Raw genomic sequence first — 19,918 nt, 5'->3', positions numbered from 1 at the left:
ATTTCATCCTGCCTGATGCCACAGCAATGCACTTCCAGGTTCCTGGCTTCTCTGTAACTCTGTGTGCCTCACAGACAGTCGGGGCTCTGCAGCAGCCTGCGACGCTCCATCAATTAAGCTGCACTGGAGATATGCAAAGTGGCTTGCACTCCAGTGCCCACTAGAGCCATGACCTCGATCATGGCAAACGACAGTAAAGAAATGAAGACTCTAAAACACCCATTTCCCTGCAAGGTTCCCCATGGACCTCAAGGCACAGCTGTGTCTCCTGGCGGCACGGCAGCGGGGCACGTTGGGGTTGGGGTTACCACAAAGCACAGGGTGGCTCCTACGGGATGGAAACGTGGCACGTCACCACCAGCAGAGCAAATTTACATCAGTGTTACTTGCAGAATACCAAAGTCGTTCTGAACGTTCATTTTCCAGGACAAAGAGCCTGTTCTCACATCCATCACGCTCAAAGAAGTGATACGCGTTTCAGTTCCCGCATTAGAGATGGTCTGTATCTCAAAAGTGGTTTTGCCAATGGCCTTTAGGCTTTGCAAAAAAGCATTTTCATTGCCTCTGCTCAGCGTGCAAATTTTCAGCCAACTTTATCTCATTAGCATCACGGGGGGCTATCAGCTCTTACTTATTTTATACTTTAACTTGGACTCAACTGTGATTACGAGATGCACCCTAGAGCATTAGAAATACAAGAGTGCACCCTAGAGCATTACAAATACAAGAGTTTCAATAGTTTCCCCTACACTACAGCAGAGATGAATCATGCTGCTGTAACACACGGCTTCCTTAGCAAGTGAGAGTGAATGTAAAATAAAATACTAAGCGAGGAACCTAGCAGTAGCTACAGCTGAAGATTCGAAGACGTCTTAATGCATTATGAACGTGCGGTTGGAAGACATCAGCAAACTGTCTTTCTCCTTAACACATACATTCTTATTCCTCTGGCATGTTAAGATGTTATTAATGTGACACTGAAACATCAGTTCTCAGGGAGAGCCGTGTGATAGCAGTGAGGGAGGGATGGAAAATCACTGCTGACTGCCTTCGTGTACCTAACTTGTATTTCCAACAGTGTGTGCTCACACAGATATTTAACACACGCATCTTCTCCCTCAAACTGTTCTCTTCTAATAACTAAGCTGCCCATACTAAAGGGCTTCAAACTCTCATCTGCAGGTGGACCCGGGCCTGTGAAGAACTAATGGCTGATTTGGAAAGCACAAATCAACCATGTACCATTAAAAAGGAAATGAAGAGCCAACTGCTGCTCTCCCTTTAAGTAATTAACCCAACACAAAGATTTTCAGAAGAGACCTCAACTGCAATGGAACAGACCCTTAAGTCTGATCAAGGAGCAAACACTTTTTGCCTATCGATGCCAACCAGGCAATGGTTCCAAGCTGGTGTTTACCTGGGATTGTATTAAAGCACGCTACACACTGCTGAAAAAACACACTCAGATCTGACAGAAACCACTTGTCTGAAGGACCCATCTGGAGCTCCTTGGAGCTCCTTGGAGCACGGGATCTAAAGCAAGGTGTTATTCACTTGGCTCATTTTAAAATGGGCACGACATTGCATAGTTCTAAACAGGCTGGAAGTTCTGGACTAAACAGACTCGTAAATCCCTTCTGTGGTCGTTCTCCCTATAGACCAATTATCACTCGGGAAGCTTTACCAGCTCCTAAAATAAAGACCAAGACATCAGATCGTGAAACCTTCAGGAGATGGCTGCTGTGCTTGGGGGTACACTTACCCTCTGTGTCAGGGATAGATTGTTATGGAGGATGGAAAAGGAAGCAAATACTGAAAATCTGTCTGTTGGTTCCACTCCTGCAGAATCAGCTATTTACTTTATGCTAAGGAAAGAACTTTACCAAGCAATTCCTGAACGGGCATTTGGCTTCAACTGTGTTAGTTTGTATGATTATATTTGACGTAGTCTCGGAGTTCAGCCTGAAATCAAAAGGTGCTACCTACAGAGTTTGACATTAGTCCACGTTTAACTCCGTGCAAAATCACTGATTTATAACTTGTGTCTGACGATGTGCAAACATCTGCAATTTCTCTATGACATACTTGATCTGCAGGCTGTGGGGACCCAAAAGGTCTCTCCTAGACCATTTTAAACATAACTTCTGCACTTCAGAGAGCCTCCCACCTCCCCCAACCTCTCTTTCTTAGCATGCACAGGACAAGATGCATCTGTAAACACAATTTTCTTAACATAATCCCTAATTAAATGCTTTAAACACAGTAGGAATTTCCATTTTCTGGGCTGTCATGTAAGCAGGACGTTTAATTAAAAAGAGAGCAACAACAACAACAGAAAAACAAACACCATACTGCAAAACAAAAAGCAACAATCTTTTCTAAAGAAGAAACATTTAGCTGTCTGTAATGAAATGTACCTGAAAAACGTCACAAAGAACTGTACCAGGTCCATAAAGTTGCTGTGCTGTGAGAATGCAATCTGCAAAAGAAAAGCAAATGCTTTCTATTACTGGAAAGCAAAAGTCACATTTCACGCGCGTGGTTTCTGGGGCTGGAAAAATCACAACGAAATAATGTCAGGAGTCAACTTTGAAAAAAGCACTGGAATATTTGGAAGGAAAAGGAAGCAAGTTACCCCTTCACATTGTTTGAAGCCATACATATCCAAAAGAAACCAAGCAACGCCTCTCCCAGCAATGGTCAAGGAACGGCACTCGGTGCACGCTGAGCGCCGCGGAGAAAGCACAACTCAGTGCAGAAGTTTTAAAGAGCTCCAGTGGAGGGGTTGTAATTATCGTACCGACAGCAAAACACAACACGAACAAGGTCTAAACGCGTGCCCCTGTACAAAGAACACTCTTACAACGAAATCTCCTTGAGTAAACAACTTACACCGAGAGCAGCGAAGAGGCATGAAATACAGAAGATAATAGAGACTGTGAAAACAGCTATGGCATTCATCTTAGCTCACTTCCCTGCAATCCACACTGACTGCAAAGAAAAGCGAAAAACAAGCCTGTATTTTGGACAGAAAACAGAGGGAAGAAGCGAACAGGAAACTGGGAGGTGGTTAGAGGCAAGGGGAAAGATTAGGGAGCCTGGGTAAAAATAACAAAGCGGAGGGGAGGCAAGCCAACAGCAAGGCAACTTCTGCAACATTAGGAATCAGGAGTTCTTTCCAGGTACCTCCTATTTCCTCTGACTATCAATCGCAGCACCACAACAGGAAATTAACTCTTTCATGAAGTATCTGAATGGATTTCAAAACCGAACTGAAATCTGTATTTCAGCCACAAAAGCTGTTCGTGGATATTAGATTCGCTTAAGGCGTCTTCTTTATTTTCTTCCCTTTCTTAATGAACTGCACGATACAGTATGATTAGCATAAACCTCTCCTCCCGGCAGCAGTCACCTTCCAGAAATCACGAATATAAGCAAAAGGAGAAACAGAAATCAGAAGCACCTTCTATTATCGCATGTGCTCCAAATACCACTGCATCTTGCAAAATCCTTTTGTCACAAATGCACTGCAACGCTCTTAAGTTGAAAGCTCCTTCGCAGCGCATAACTTGGGCTGGCTGGAAAGGCAGCTGGAAAGCTGCAGAGCAGATGCGTGTGATCTCAGTCCTACTGCCTCTGGAAGACATGAAAACACTGCTTCTGGCTGATTTTTTGGCTTAGTGCTTCCCACTGTCTTTCTGAGCAGCAAAAGAGTAATGACGAGTCCATGTTTTATTCTAAAGCTGAGTCTGGTGGCTGAGGTGGTTTGATGTCTGCGGAAGTGCTGCGGCGTTTCGTTAAGGCAGAGGTATTTCTGACCAAAATGCCGCATCCCAAAACACCAACGCGTCGTGTTTCCAGCAGTACAGAAAGAGGGGCTGAGAATAACTGATGCTGGCAGACAGGCAAAGATGCGCTTCCAAACAAAGGCCGCACTGTGTACCAACAGTTTACATCTAAATAGGGAAGCCTGGAATGTTTCCTGCAGAAACACTACAGATCCTCCATCCACGGTGTGTTTCTTTTGCCTACCTGTTGTAGCCCTTCTTTTGCAAAGATCAGCTGAAGGAGCTGCACATCATGCACAGACTGAAAGAATGCCCAGGTTGGGTTCTGCAGTTTACTTCTCGCAAGCCGACAACGTTTTATGTTATTCAACCTGACCAATCTGTGTCATGGGCAATTTAGTATCATAATTGTTAATGGTTTGCTTACTTAAAGCTTAATTTCCCCTAATATAATCTGTTCCTAGGACTTAATTAATTCAGTTACACAGAAAGTTCGGTTAGAAATAGACATTATAAGGAGACTGTTCATTCTGAACGCAGGGAAAATACAGCACAGATTTCGTAGCGGTATGGATTTCTAATTACGTTTAGACGATAGCGGAAGATTCATTTATCCATTCCCAAAATCTAATTTTGTACCGAAAGAATAAGCAGGGGAAGTGCAGGAAAACACAGCGTGTCACACAGGAGGGCCTCCTCCAGGCACCGAGCAGAACTTCAGCTCTGCTGCCAAGTCACAATGCCACTTCCATGGCGCGTGTCCTTCCAACGATGCCTCTTAGAAATCACAGCATCGTTAAGGGTGGAAAAGAGCACTAAGACCATAGAATCGTTGAGTGGTTTGGGTTGGAAAGATCACCAAGTTCAACCCCAACCCCACCATGACCACTACCCACGCCCCAAGTGCCACAAGCACCTTTTAGTTTCTTTATCATTCCATTAACATAACATATGAAGCCAAGAAGAAAGTCGGTCTACTTCTACCACCCAGCGCCATCTACGTGCAATAGTTTCAAAGCACTTGGCCACAGAATATTTTGTCTGAAGGAAAAGCAATTTGAACCCAATTGAAACCTCAGTAACAGCTGGTTTCTTAAAGTCAGTATTCCTCTGGAGTGAAACTACTGCCTGTAACTGACAGAATGGCTGACAAACAAATTGGGATGATTACATACCAGGAGCTGGTTTGCATTAGTAACACAGTTAGTGTTCCAGCAGAAAAGAAATTTCAAAGTAACTGAAATTACTTTATTTTTCCCCCAAAAAGTGACAAAGTGATTCTTAAGTCTACGCCTTATTTCAAGCCAAATTCACCTTATGCCCTTATGTACAACCATATCCAAGGGCATTAAAGCCTTAATTCTTTGATTTACAAATGCCTTGAGCTTATAAAAAAGTGCCTGAATTCCTTGTACCACAAAGAAAACTTAGTAACACCAAACTGATGGGAAACTGTAAAAATGTGTGGCTTTTTGTTGTTAAATATAGGAAGAAATAGTGAAGAGAATTACAGACAAATCATCACAAAGTAACTCTTTCCACTTGTGTTGGAAATTATTGCTTATTTTCAACAAATAAAAGCAGAACTATTAGCCATAATGGGAGTGGAGCAAATTTCTCCTCGGACTCAAATATTTTCTCATATTAAACGTAATTCATTCAGCCTGGGAGTATCAATCTGAAGAACTGCCAATGGATTGAAGAACATCACCAGTACAGTATTCTGGTTATATAATTTGGAGCATTTTGGGTACCTCAGTGCTTGAGAAAACACGAATGAGCACAGAAAACATTATTTCTGCAGCTTTTCTTTCTCTCAGTAACAATTCAGGATTATTTTGCTGTAGTTTCACCTTTTTCCACGTTTGCATGAAGGGAACAGAATCACGTCAGCGCTGCCTTACTTCCCAATCCCACTTCGCATCAGGGATGAGAAACTGAAACTGGAAATGGTATTCTGAAGAGGACGTTCTCTTAGAAAAGGGAAAAAAACAATTAACTTAGGAAATCAGAGAGGTACAGCGAAGAAGGCACAACATGAGGTTGACCACCACGGTTTGGTGCTTGCTTTGAATTCCAAAGATCTTGAAGGAGGGTCCCTAAAGCTCGATGCATTAACTTCACCTTGCAGGTGGGAGCACCCGACGGCGTTGTCTAAGTCTACAGGACCACCGAGCACCGAAAGCCAGGGGAATGCAGAGAGCTCAGGCTGTTTGCTTTCCACTTCAACACAGCCCCAATGCCAAAGTTAACGAACAAAAAAGCAGCACAGAAGGCTGAAAGCTCCAAGGGCTTCTAAAGAGATACAGCCAAAAGCCAAACAAGCTGCACATGACATTTATGTGCATTTCCCTCTATTTCTTCTCCGGCACCTCCACTTTCTCTTTTCTGTTTTTCTTTCTTTCTTTTTTTTTTTTTTTTTATGGTTAGAGGCAAGGATGCAATCTGACCTTGGAGAATACAGACAACGGTAAGAGGAAGCCGTGGCCTGAATGCTGAGTGCCTGCACTACTGTCAGAGGACCAGCTGGAAAACAAATGTAGGTTTTTTTTTTTAAAGCATTCTCGAGTGATGCCAAAGTCATGAAAACACTTGTTTAGCCCTTTACGAGAATGATGGGGGGAAGGAGTGCTCTTCTGCTTAACAGAATCACCGTTACAGGCTGTAGTTCTCCTTTAAGCACAAACGCATCGTGCCCTTGTGAAACTCATGGCCAAAACCCAGCATTGTTCTTGGTACTCTCCACTCGACAGCAGCAGTATGCCAGCTCCTACAGGCTCAGCAGGGAGGGTTTGGGAAAAACCAACCAGCCTGACAACCCAGCTCCACCATCTATACAGCGGTACTGGCTCTGCCAATGTCTGTGATGAGCCAAAACAAGTTGTTAGGACAGCGGAGAGCTAATCCCAGGAACTTAAAAAGTGTGTGGCCAGCAGGTCAAGGGAGGTGATCCTCCCACTCTACTCTGCCCTGGTGAGGCCACATTTAGATATTGTGCCCAGTTCTGGGCTCCCCAGTACCAAAAAGACAGGGAATCTCCTGGAAGGAGTCCAGCAGAGGGCCACAAAGATGAAGGGCCTGGAGCATCTCGTGTATGAGGAAAGGCTGAGTGACCTGGGTCTGTTCAGCACGGGGAAAAGAAGACTGAGAAGGGATCTGATAGGACCTTGTAGGTCCCTTCCGACTCGGGATATTCTATCGTTCTATAGGCATCCATATCTACAACACCAGTTGACAAGATCGAGGAGAACTGTGTCGCAGAGAGGAGAGGTGTCCCAGAATTTAGTCTGTTCCAGTTTGCATTCCCCATTGCTCACCACAAGCTCAAAACCAATCTGCAACCAAGCACACCCAGACCACTGCTTCGATACCTTGTAGAAGAAAAGCTGCTGGTAAATGTGGTGTAGCTGAAGAGGTTCATATGCCCAAATTTATATTCTACAACAAATAAAAATAAAATTTCCACTAAAATTTGATTTTCACACCTACTACTGTGAACCATGTTGCTCCTGCGTGGAAAGCCAATGAAGGAGATAAATGACTTGTTCTTCACATGCTGCAATGCTAACTAAGCCATTGAGCTTTATGGCACAAACATTTGATACTGTGCAAATATAAAAACTAGTTCACTTCTGAACTTACACCAAGCTGAAAATCGATTTATATTCCAATACTGTGCTGCCTTACTGCAGTAGTCACAAATTGTCACTTTTCAGCTAATTGGCTGCAGTCAGCAGTTGGCTCAGAAATGCCAATTATCTACGCTTTGTCTCCCCATGCGAGCTCTCCGATTGCTGTGCAGAGCAAACACGGGCATAGCTGCCTCTAAATTAAAAACAGTGCTTAAGATCGAGTCCCCCATTTCTCAGCATCACGAAAAAATTACCACACGAACCCGGCAAACGGGAAGTATTTGATCGAAAAAACAGCTAGGTGCTGAATAGCGAGGCACATCTACATTTCAGGAGCACCAGCAAACAATGCTCTGGGAAGTGCCATAACTAGGGCAGCAAGCTCTGTTTGGGCCCTGAGCACATCCAGTGAGACACTGGAACAGGCTGCCCAGAGAGGTTTGAGGATGCTCCCACCCTGGTGGTGTTCAAGGCCAGGCTGGATGGGGCTGTGAGCAGCCTGGTCTAGTGGGAGGTGTCCCTGCCTACAGGAGGGGGTTGGAACTGGATGATCTTAAAGGTCTCTTCCAACCCAAACCATTGGTTGGCGACCCTGCACTTGGCAGGGGGGTTGAGACTCGATGATCTTTGAGGTCCTTTTCAACCCAAGCCATTCTATGATTCTATGATTACAATAACACAATACCAAATGCCACAAGAACCCAAGGCAGGGCTAGAAAACTCTCAGCTCTCTGAAGAGCTGCAAAATATGACAATATCTTAAAACTAAAGATCAGGCATTCCTGGAGCCCTCTGCCACATCCTGTTCACAGACTGAAGGCGGCAATGGTCAGGCAAGAGAAGAGGAATACCTCAACTTGAGGCTATAGCAGCAATCGTGCAGGAGAGAAAAAATGAAATAAAAGGTTCCCAGCTCTTGCTTCCAGAGCTGTGGCAATAAGAGGGAGTACCTGAAGTAACAGCAAAGGTAATGCTGTGGTGGTGGTGAACCTCATAGGCTGTGAAGGCAGCAGTAGTAGTGTCTGTCTGCAGGGAGCCACGGAACTCACAGCATTGTGACCTCTCTGGTTGCCAGGCCCTGGGGTCAGCTGCTGGATGCTCCTCCTGGAGCTCCTGCCCTCTGCCTGCTCACAGCAGCAGCATGCCTGTGGCTGGCATCAGATGGAGAGATGACTTAGCAAAGATGGTGCTAAGTCTTGCTGATGCGGGTTAAGAGTACTGCCGCAGCTCTTCTGACAACCAGGAGTTAAAGCAGCCTTTGAGAAGGGCTAGGGAAGGAATTCACACCCGTAATTCTGCCCCAAGTTTCGACTTTTTTTGATCTTTGTGTAAAAAGGGAAACTGAAAACTCAGGTAGCGACTTCTACAACAGCTACAGCAAAACTCCCCAGCGCCTTGGTAAAGTTGAAGAGAACGTTCAATGACAGGGCAGCATTTGGGATGAGGAGGGGATGCAACAAGCTCAGACGGTAAAGGTCTAAGACCAAACTCACAGGATTTCCATGAGAAGGGGATTTCTAAGGAGTTCTTGTGTTCAAGAACACCTGGAGCATCTCCTGTGTGAGGAAAGGCTGAGTGACCCGGGTCTGTTCAGCATGGGAAAAAGAAGACTGAGAGGAGATCTGATCAATGTTTATAAATATCTAAAGAGAGCTGGGAGGCAAAGGGATGAGGCCAGGCTCTTCTCGGTGCTGTGTAGCAATAGGACAAGGAGCAATGGCCTCAAACTTGAACATAAGTTCTGCACTAACATGCAGAAGAACTTCTTTATGGTCAAGGTGACAGAGCACTGGAACAGGTTGCCCAGAGTGGTGGTGGAGTCTCCTTCTGTGGAGATATTCAAGACCCGGCTGGATGCCAACCTGTGCGACCTATTGTAGGGAACTGCTTTAGCAGGGGGTTGGACTCGATGACCTCTTGAGGTCCCTTCCAACCCCTGCAATTCTGTGATTCTGTAAAATGTTTAGATGTTGTACTGAGGGACATGGTTTAGTGGGAAAATATTGGTGGCAGGTGCATGGTTGGACTGGATCATCTTGGAAGTCTTTTCCAACCTTGGTGATTCAATGATTCTACGATTTCAGTTCCGATCTCTCCCCAAGGCAGGGAGCCTGACACACACAATTCTGCCCTCCTTCTCGCCAACAACTGACTAAACGTGATGACTTTTTACATAAGAACTCACTTTGAAGGCAAAAGTCAAAAACAGGAAACGTTGGGGTAAAAACAACTAAGTTCAGTTTAATTATTAACATTACCCGAAGACAAAGACTAACAACGTTAATCCCTTATTTCAGTTATTAAAAAAACAGACTCCCTGAAGTTATTTTAAAGGCTTAGAAACAGAACCAAACAGTCCCAAACATCCCACCTTGCACATTGCCTGCAGATAAAATCTCTACTTACCGCGGCCTCTCAAAATCTGAGTATTGTTAAGGTGTCCAGCTGAATGCCTTTGAAAGCAAATTCTCTGCTTGCAATTCAAAGGGAAGAGAGGACAAATAAATAAGAAGTGTAGAAAAGAGATGTTGTCACATTGGTTCTGCCCCCACACAGCTCTCTTCCAAAGCTCTTCTTTTTGTCCAAGAAAGGATTTCTGGTTGCTTACAAACTTTTGTCCATCCACACTTAACCTTGAAGCCTGACCTACAGGGTTGGTAAAAGCCACTTGAAAAGGGATTTCTATTCTTGGAGCAAACCTGCGTGGTGCTAGTTTTAATTCTGCCACCTCTATGCAACAGTAACTTCTCAACCACAGGGCAAGAACTACGCTTCATGCCTTTTGGACTTCAAAAATCTAACTAGAGAGGGGGGGGGGGAAGAAAGAAAAAGGGGAAAAAAACAATCACCCTTTGCTAAAAGGTCTTGCTTACTAAATGGAACGCAGGTCAGGAGCTCGCTGCGTTAAGAGGAATTCAGCAGAGGAAAACAACGCAATAAAATCCCTTGTTTAAGCAAAAAAAAAAAAGCACGTTTTCCACTGCTCGGTTTAAAAAGCAACACATTCGGGAGTGCGGGAGACTTCTTGAAAACCTATCTGAAGTATCAGCCCTTACGCTGGACCTCAGATGTGTTTGTGCTGCGGAGCTGTTTCCAGTTATCTCAGCTTGGCAGCGGGGGCTGCGTTCCCACGTTGGCCAATGTGGCTCATGCCACAGGCGGAAGAGGTATTAACCCGCAGCTGGGAATAACGTTTTGGTTACACAGTGAGCTTTCCTGCCGCTCTATGAATCTTCTAAGAGGGAAAAAAAAAATAAAAATAAAGCTGAGGTCCTCCCTGTTTTCAGTGGATTTGGATTTATACACTATTGCAACTATTGTTCAGGAGGACGAGGCAGCCTGGAGCTACTTTGCGAAGAGTGCTTGCAAATAAAGAGGCGGAAGCCAGACGCAGAAAGCAGCCACCGAGACTGCAACGCTCCACCCTTCCCTGCTGCAAGTCCTCAAGTTCCTCTGCAGCACCGAATGCTGCTGCCTGGATGCGTTTGCAAAGGATCCTGTTGGCTGGCTCCGTGCCCAGCACAGCTCCGACACCATCTGCGCGCAGGATAAGTGAGATTTGTGAGCGCACCAACAATTCACGGGGAGTTTCGACGTGGAAAAAGTTAAAACTTCAGCACACGACAGCTCAACCGCTCTCCCAGACACTGGAAGTCCAGGAAAAGTGTGCTTACAGTATACAGCCACCTGAGTGGCTGCCAGAAACCTTACGTAAATGGAATAAAAGTTGTTTTCCTGAAGGGCTTGCAACGCGGGTAGCAAGCAGGAATCAAGGATAATGAGAAGAATAAAGCAGCTAAATACAAATTAGGACTTTTTTTTTTAGGCTGCAAAATAGCTGGCAGATGGAAATGGACAAAAGCTTAGGTCTTGAATCATCTCTGACCAGACAAAGCACCTCCTGCCCAAGGAGGTTGTGGATGCCCCGTCCCTGGAGGCATTCAAGGCCAGGCTGGATGTGGCTCTGGGCAGCCTGGTCTCGTGGTTGGTGACCCTGCACTCAGCAGGAGGGTTGAAACTCGAATATCTTTGAGGACCTTTTCAACCCAGGCCACTCTCTATGATGATGATGATGATGATGATGATGAAAGCATGGGACTTAGAGCAAAAGAGGGCTGAGAGCCATAGCATTATCAGTAGGGAAAGAGCTCTGTCTGCCCCCCTCCCCAGAAGGGAGCTGTGATTTCTAAGGGTCAGACAGGATGAATCATTTAAAACACTGATCAATCTGTATCAGAAAAGGTTTGCAGTGTGCCAATCTCTGAGCTCTCCTAAGAAATCTAAGGATTTTATGCAAGTAGAAAAAATAGTGATTATATAATGAAAAAAATGGCATTTAGTAACACCATGTCTTGCACTGTTTGCTATACCAAATCCTCACGCTTCTTCAAATCCAGTGCCACACTACTATAGGAAATGGCAGAAATAAAAAACTTGCTTTCTCCCCACTGTCAGGGAGAAAAACCAACGATAAAAGGACAAAGGATCTGCACAGTAACTGAAAGTTCAACGTATCTCAGGACTTTTAAATGGTGCGCTCACAAAGCTACAAGATAAAATGCGAGAAGCTTTAACGAAAGTGATTCTCTTTGCTGTGCGCCCATGAGCTGCAGCCTGATCTGGGTTTCTTTCATCAAGAGAGGAAAACCACAGTGGAAGGTTCCCTTCCAACGGATCAGATGGAGCCCCTGTAACTGCTGATCAAAGGACAGCCTCGTTACGTGGTACTGATAACCACATCCTCAAAGAGTGATGAAGTCAGAATTTGTAAACTGGATTGTGTCATGCATCAAGGTTTAATTTTTTAAGAGGCTCTGTTGTGACTTTGTGTTAAAGATATCCTAATGTGGAAAAACAGCACTGCTGGGTAGGGAAAAAATGAGCAATGTAGATATACGCAGATATATGTAGAGGGAACGGCCTCAAGTTGTGCCAGGGGTGGGTCAGGTTGGATAGGAGGAAGAATTCACCAGAGCCCTGTAGGTGTCACGGTCCACACTTACAGGGATGGTTGGACTGGATGATCTTGTAGGTCTTTTCCAACCTAGCTAATTCTATGATTCTATGAATTTCTCCCAAAGAGGGGCAATGCTCTGGCACAGGCTGCCCAGGGAGTGAGGGGGGTCAGTGTCCCTGGAGGTGTTCAAGAACCGTGGAGATGTGGCACTGAGGGACGTGGTCAGGGGGCATGGTGGGATGGGTTGGGGTTGGGGATTGTAGAGCTCTTTTCCAACCTTAATGACTCTGTGATTTTATAAGCTCCTATATTAGCATAAAACGTTACTGCCTATCACATGTAGAACACATATTTCAACATTCCGTCATGAAGAACTTCCCAGTAAAATAACAACTGTACTGACCAATCAACCCATCGTGCCTTATTTTAATCCTCACGGTCAAAATAATAACTTAATAAAACAACCCTTTGGGTCCAAGTAGAGAAACCAGGTTAATACCTGTCTTATTTGCACTGTTTTAAGAAGTAACTATCCATGACACCCATCATTAAGGAGAAACACACCTGATCCAGGTAAAAAAAGGTAACAACCCAAACCCAGTCTTCCCAGAAATGAGTTCCTAGTGCCCTCATTACACCTGGATGCCACAGCGCTACGCTGCCCTGACCCCAGCTCTCTGTGCTGAGAGTGAGTGAGATTTGCCCACACGGCAAAAAACATCTTAATGCGAAGGCAGGAAGCAAAGTGTGAGAGAAAGAAGTTTCGGCAACGTTCCAAGAGCGGATTGTTTTTTTAACACAAGCATAGCAGACCTGCAGAGCCAGCTGAGATTTGTTAGGGGAGCGCTGGTGGCTCTGCCTCCGCGTCGGGCAGCCAAACGAGCCAGATGCCTTCTGCTTCTGTCATGTCACTTATTATGGGATGGATTTTTTCCCCAGCGGTCTAACAAGGCTGCGTCTACTGCGTTTGAGTGTTGTGGCTTCTTGTGTTCTGTTCCCAGGGCGCTCTTCTCCTCTTCATTCACTCCGTGTATCGTTCCTTGGCTCTTTAAATGAGCTTTCGCGTTAGGAAATACATCAAGCTCTTCTGGTAGTCGTAAAATCTTCCCAGCAATGGCCCACACCGCTCATTTGCTGAAACATGTTTCAACTCAATGCTTCCCATTTACATTCAGCAGTGGCCCACTGTACTTTCAGGAAGAGCTGCTCAGCACAGAAGCGCAGCACCTGCAAGCAGGCGGCACATCACCACCCTGGACTTCACCCAGGAGGAATTAATTGCCAGTCTAATGCAAGGCTTTGCTTCCACATCAAATTAATTCTACATTTTTTGATACTATGGTTGCCAGTCCTGAAACTTGAAAGAGAGAAAAAAAATCAACTACCTCTAAAGGTAAGAGAATCATAGAATATCCCATACATATCTTATCCATACACATCTTACTCTCACATCCAGAAGAAAACTCTTCCTATGAAATCCTCTTGGTAATGTTAAAATCTGAATCTCAGTCTGTGTGTCTCTGCTCTCCTATAACTTGATTTATTTATGCAGCTGAAGTTTTGGGAAAGCCACATGACCAGACTTCCAATGCTTCACGAACATATTACGATAAGCTTCAGAAACAGAGATGTCTGAGTTACTTCTTCAACAAAGTTAAATCACCCGCCTGAGACTGAGATGAGAAAACCAAATGGAAGAACGTTAATTGGGTGCTTGCACTAAAATGTACCCTTCCCAGTTTCAAAGGAAGAGAAAAACGGGGAAATAAAAACATGGTGCAGACTGAGACAGCCTTCATGCTCCTCCCATCCAGGTACAGCTGAAAGAGGCCGTGACTAAGCGTCAGGTTTCCAACCAGAGCAGATGTCATAGACTCATCAAGGTTGGGAAAGACCACAAAGATCACCTAGTCCAACCACCAACCCACATCAGCAAAGTGTTAACACCACGCAGCGCGATGCAACAGGTGGAGTGGTCATGGTTCATCCCAAGTACAGCTCGAGCTGTAGGTACGAAGCCCAAGACCTCAGTAGTTGGATAGAATGCTTTAAGCCCTGTGCAGCAACACAGCATCTAGGGAAAACCTAGTGTGGGCAGCTCTCAGTGCTGCTGAAGTCCAAGAACCAAGTTTGCAGGATTTAAGAAGCTGCTAACAAAAATACTACTTAATGTGAAAGGGAACAACTTCTAAAAGGAGAAAAATGTCATCGGTCGATGCCAAAAAATAAGAAGGCAGGAGCAGATAAAAAGGAAGCAGCTGTTTCATGTTTTAAAGTATCATTTAACTGTTCTGTTTCAAATCTTTCCGTCCCCAGCAGAAGATGTCAGTTCGCCTGTTCTGAAAATCAGCATGTAATTGCATGTCTCCAAAAGTAATTACATTCAACAGCAAATTTCGTCAGATTAACAAATTGATTTACGTTTCATTGTGGGGTCTGAAGCAAGCCTCTCGCACGGCGAGCGAGCTGCGGCGCGAGCAGCTCCCAAGCACCTGCAGTTACATCTAAATAAAGGCAAGGGACATCATTAGCAAGCAACTCTGGCATTCCAGCGCTTTCAGAAGCAAAAGCAAAAGGACGTTTTTCGAATAGAAGGGTCCCAGAGAGCTAAGGACGATTACATCTCATCACCGACATCTATTCCTAATTAAAGGTGTGTGGGGCACAGTGAGGGCCCGGCAGGAAAGATCACCGTCCTCAGGAAGGTTTCAAACCTACCTAATTATTTTATCAGAGCAATCCCTACCTATCTATACCTATTTTATTCTCTTTGGCCAACAACAAAGGCATTTTTTCTTTCCCCTTACCCCTACGGAGAGCTTTCATTTGATGAGCCCGTGGCTTTTGATTACAGAACAACATTAATTTACAGAAAGGCTGTAAACATCCATGGGCCACGTCCATCCTCAGGGATATTTATGCCCTATATCAAACGCTTCCTCCAGAGACACATCAGGGCATTAGAGCCAGTTACAGACTCTGCTTTTTAACTCCAGAACGCTTTCTTTGCTCTGCCTTGTTACCAGCGTTATCAAAGCCTTTTAGTTTTAGGCTGCAAACCTCAAAGACGCAACCCTAGAGAGCATCGTGCCTGCAGTATGCATGTCACCTTACAGAAGTAGAAAGCTTGAACTAAGAGGAGGCATGGGATGCAGCATTCCAGGAGTCCTGTGTTCCTCACCTGGCAGGAGCAGAGTTACCCCAACGCTGTTTTTGGCTGTGCTGATGCTTCATCCATCACCCTGCTCTGTAAGGTAACAAAACGCTTCCTGACACACAAGGAGCACTGAATGGCAAGTCAAATTGAGGCTTAATTGAGAGTGGTATTATGGTTCACGCTAATGGCAACCACCTGTTTTATGGGTAACGCCGCCAATACAAATAGCAGGATGGGGAACTGAGTATCAGAAGAAGAAATTTAATCTTAAATCTGCTCTAATGAAGATTTCCTTTAAAATTGAGAAGTTGGAAGAATTCAGTATTCGTGTACTGGTAGACACAAGAACTCTGCAGCATTAAACTAATGATGATAGAGATCAGAGTAAGAGCTTTGTTTGAAGGTTGTGAAGGCTTTTTAGGAATCTAATTCCCAGCACTTTATAAAATATTGGCTACTATTTCCCACTTAGAGAGCCGTGTTCAGCATAAGGGGAAATGAGCCTGCTTCACCCAGCCAGAGTCATTCCTTACAAGAACCTCAATCTACTTTATAATTCCTCTCCACTCTGAAATACAGCTGACAACAGCAGCACATGGCTCCACATGAACTTTGCCTACATAATAACACAGGAAATATCCTCTGGCTTCAGAAAAAGACACACTTACACGTAATTGCCAGCTCTGCAATGCCAAGCAGACATGCAGGGAATCTGCTTCCTTACACTCCTATACGTGTTTTCAGAGAATGAATGTAAACCAGTAGGAACTGTTTTACAGGACAAAGGAGGCCATTAGCAATAATAACACGATCCCAGAGCAAACTGTTCAGCAGCAATGAGAGGCAGAGCAGAAATCTTCTGATGTGCAGGAGTAAACAGAGTGTAGCTGGTTCCCTTTGAGCAACAGCTAAGGGAAGAAGGAGTTGGATTTGATGATCCCTATGGGTCCCTTCCAACTTGGGATATTCTATGATTTTAAGAGAAGGTTGTAGATGTAGTAGCCACTGGTCCAAAACAACAAGAGGGTGGCATTTCTGGAGGCTTTATTCCAAGTAGAATCATGCTTCCACACCTACCTGAAACCTTTCTCAGCTCTATGCGGAGCACCGAGATGTGCACCTTGCTTCAGAAGTTGGACGCAGCCACGCTGGTAACATTATGCCAATGGCCATTTAGAAAAAACAAGGACAGGAGAGCACCAAAGGAAGGTCCAAAGCGTGGGGGCAATGGGCTGATGGTTGGACTTGATGATCTTAGTGGTCTCTTCCAACCCTAATGATTCCAAGACTCTAAGATTGTTCATTATCAGCACGTCGTGGCGTGGAGAAGCTTACATCTCGTTTCTTGGGACACCATGAGGTTTCTGCACGCACAGCAGCAGGGAAGCTCGTGGACGCATAAGGATACACGTCCAGGTTGGTGACAGTCATCTGGCCCATCACCAAAAGCGAGCTGTGCAAATAAAAGGCTGATTTAATTACAGCACGTTTTAGGCCGTCCTCAATTTTCGGCTGGCTCTGCCATTTGTTACAATTCCCGTGCTCGAACTTCTGGCAGCTCGGCGTAAAGCAGCTATCAATTTAACAGAGATGAATTGTTTCCACCTTTCGGTTCACCATTCACAGTTTCAGTAGATGAACTATGCAGCAGTTCAACATTTTGAGTGGGTTCGCAAACATTTTCCTATCACTGTAAACAGCCTGTTTGAAATATCCAGAATAATTATGACAACACATTATGTGACTGAATTAAGCTATCCACACTCCATTAACTTTCAGCGTAGAAGGGAATAAAGCTTTAGGAGAGACTATATAGACCCTCAGCTGTGAAATAAATCAGCTGGAGGAACCCTGAAAGAAGCATCAACAGCCCATGCTGAAGTTGGCGAAATTAAAGAAACGCAGGCAGCAGAGGCAATTTTAGCTATTTTTCCACCGCAGCCTTTATTAAATCACTCTCGAAAGCAGCAATTTCAGTGACTTGAAAGTTTCCTCGAATCTTGCAGAGGCCCCAAACAGTGGAAGATGTTTAATGCCATGGCAGCACTCCTCCAAGCATGGCGCGTGGTGACACTTCCCTGGAGCCCAAGAGGATGATGAATTGCCGAGCCAGCAATGCGCGGTGAGATTTTGCAAGGGGCCGATTTTTGTATGCAAAAGGCCGTAAAATTCCTTCACCTCTTTTTGTCCCTCGAAACATTTGGCTTGTAATTAACGTTTAAGCGCGTTCAAATGAAAATACTTCAACCAACAGGAGAGGAAGAAAGGAGGCAATTGCCAGTTAATGACACGATTACAAACTGGTTGTTTTTTCTTAATCAGCTCCTAAACTTCCTACATGCGCTCAGCAAGTAGCTATCAATGGAAAAAGCTTGACAGAGGGGGATCTGAATTCTGGGAGTGCAAAACCTGAAATCACACAGGACAGAATGTGAACGACAGCCATAGGTTGGGTAAGAAACAAGGAGGGACCGCAAGTTGTGAGGGACGTGGTTAGTGGGCATGGTAGTGATGGGTTAATGGTTGGACTGGTCTTAGTGGTCTTTTCCAACCTTAATGATTCTAAGCTTATATTTAGTTCAGTGGTAGAAAGCCCCAACAGGACTAAGCTGTAACGGCACAGAGCTCACAGCCACTGAAGGGGTGTAAGTTAGTTCTGTTAGCAACTAATTTCGTCCCACAGCACTCTGGAGAGAGATGGACTTCTGGAACGTGTCCCACGTAAATACACACTGCCAGCAGGAATACAAGCATCAAAGAGCTTCCCGCTCTCGCCATGAGCTACTTCTCAGATCTAGAACTTCAGATTCACATCCCAGAGAGCTGAGAGACTGCCACCTGAAATGAAAACCCATGGAAGTTGCTCTCAAGTTACCGCAGCAAATTTCCTTGCTCCTTCTTGCAATATTCTACATCGTTTTTTAAGGACGTGCATTTTGAGCGAGTAACAAACACGCAACGCAGATTAAGAAAATACATAAAATAGAGGGGGAGGGAAATAATAGTATGTTTAGGGATAAGGAACCCTTCAGGCAGTGCTTTCCAAGCAAAAGAGAGAAAGGTGAACAGCTGTGGTTTGCACGATGCTTCTGAAGACAACATGGCTGTGCTGAACTGCGTGCAGGAGCAGAAAGAGCTGCAAAGCAGAGAAAGGGGAAATACAAAGATGTTTTTGACAAGTCCTTACCTGAGATTTTAGGGAAGCTTGGCAAGCTAAGACTTTAAAGGAGCTCCGTAACGTTGCTTTCATAAGCAGAAACCGCTCAGACAAAGTTAGTAGGAAGCAGATTGCTGCGCTTTGAAGGCTCTCTGCATTTTGCAGCTTTTACTCCTTTTGCAAAACAATCATTTCGAGTCCGTAAGGCAGGGAGGGAGAGACATCCCAAACTAATATAGTTTAAAAAAAAATCCAAACTGAAGTGGTTTCAAGGAGAGGTGGAGCAAGGAGGGAAAAAAAGCCAGAATTCGGTGTTGGCAGGGACACAGCTATCTCTGACACAAAGAGCATTTATACCGAGTCCAGATTCAGCAAGGCAACAAGAGAGGGAAGGAGAGGCAGACCTCAATCACGAGCAGCTGGATATACTTTACTGCACAGGGACAGACCCGACAAAATGTGAGCGCTGCAAGGTGACGTGCACTCAAGGAGGGAATAGTTCCCAGCATTTCCTAACAGCAGTCTGGCAGCATCACTCTGCTTATATTGAAAACACTCTGGCTTCCAAAGGTGAATTGAAACACGTTCTCTAGCTACAAAAAGCTGAAGAACGCAACGGCAATGGGCAGAACTGTAGGTGGCAGCCTCTGAGATAAGGAAACCAGTTTGCATCCCAGCCATCTGCAACATGTAGCTTTAATTAACAAGTCTTCTTGACCTGGGGGACCAAATCCAAGCTGCACAGGAAATGTTTATAAAAAGAACTATGAGAAGGAATAGAGGGAAGGGCTGGGTAAAAAACTCTAAAGAAGGAGCGAGGAAAGCAGAGTGGTCACCAGGTGAGCCGTCACCCTGGGGCTCTATCTTAAATCCTGCACTGAACCTCAATCAAGGATCAATTGCTAGGAAGTCTTTGTTCCAAAAATCCATACCTTGAGTTATCTTCTATCTCATCTGATTGAAGATGAAAACTTCTACAGAAAGCTCACGCTTTATGAAAAAAAAAAAAAAAGGGAAAAAAATAAAGCAAATAGGAAAGAGGTGCAGAAAGGACAAGGAGGAACACAGTTTGCAATTAAGGGCAATTGAGGGCAGCTCAATCCACCATGGAAGATTGCACAAGACCTGAAAGGACACTGTGAGTCCTGCAGAGAAATCATATATATATACTTTACTATATTTTCCCTAGTTCTTACTCTGCAACTTTCTGTAATACCATCTCCTACT

At 44.7% G+C, this 19,918-nt stretch overlaps 1 protein-coding gene across 1 annotated transcript in view; it reads right to left on the bottom strand.

Moving 5' to 3' along the window:
- ATRN (attractin) overlaps positions 1-19,918 on the bottom strand; it is a gene marked incomplete at its 5' end in the record, with an annotated part of 144,363 nt that overhangs the window by 44,203 nt on the left and 80,242 nt on the right. The window contains one exon of the mRNA XM_021395520.1: positions 2,418-2,479. Coding sequence (XP_021251195.1) covers positions 2,418-2,479 — 62 coding nt within the window. The remainder of the gene's footprint in view (positions 1-2,417; positions 2,480-19,918) is intronic.

Source organism: Numida meleagris, chromosome 4 (genome assembly GCF_002078875.1).
Source record: "Numida meleagris isolate 19003 breed g44 Domestic line chromosome 4, NumMel1.0, whole genome shotgun sequence".
In the NCBI taxonomy this organism is placed as follows: Eukaryota; Metazoa; Chordata; class Aves; order Galliformes; family Numididae; genus Numida; species Numida meleagris.
The sequence above is the reverse complement of the archived record's forward strand: the minus strand, read 5'-3'. Positions and strand labels throughout refer to the sequence as shown.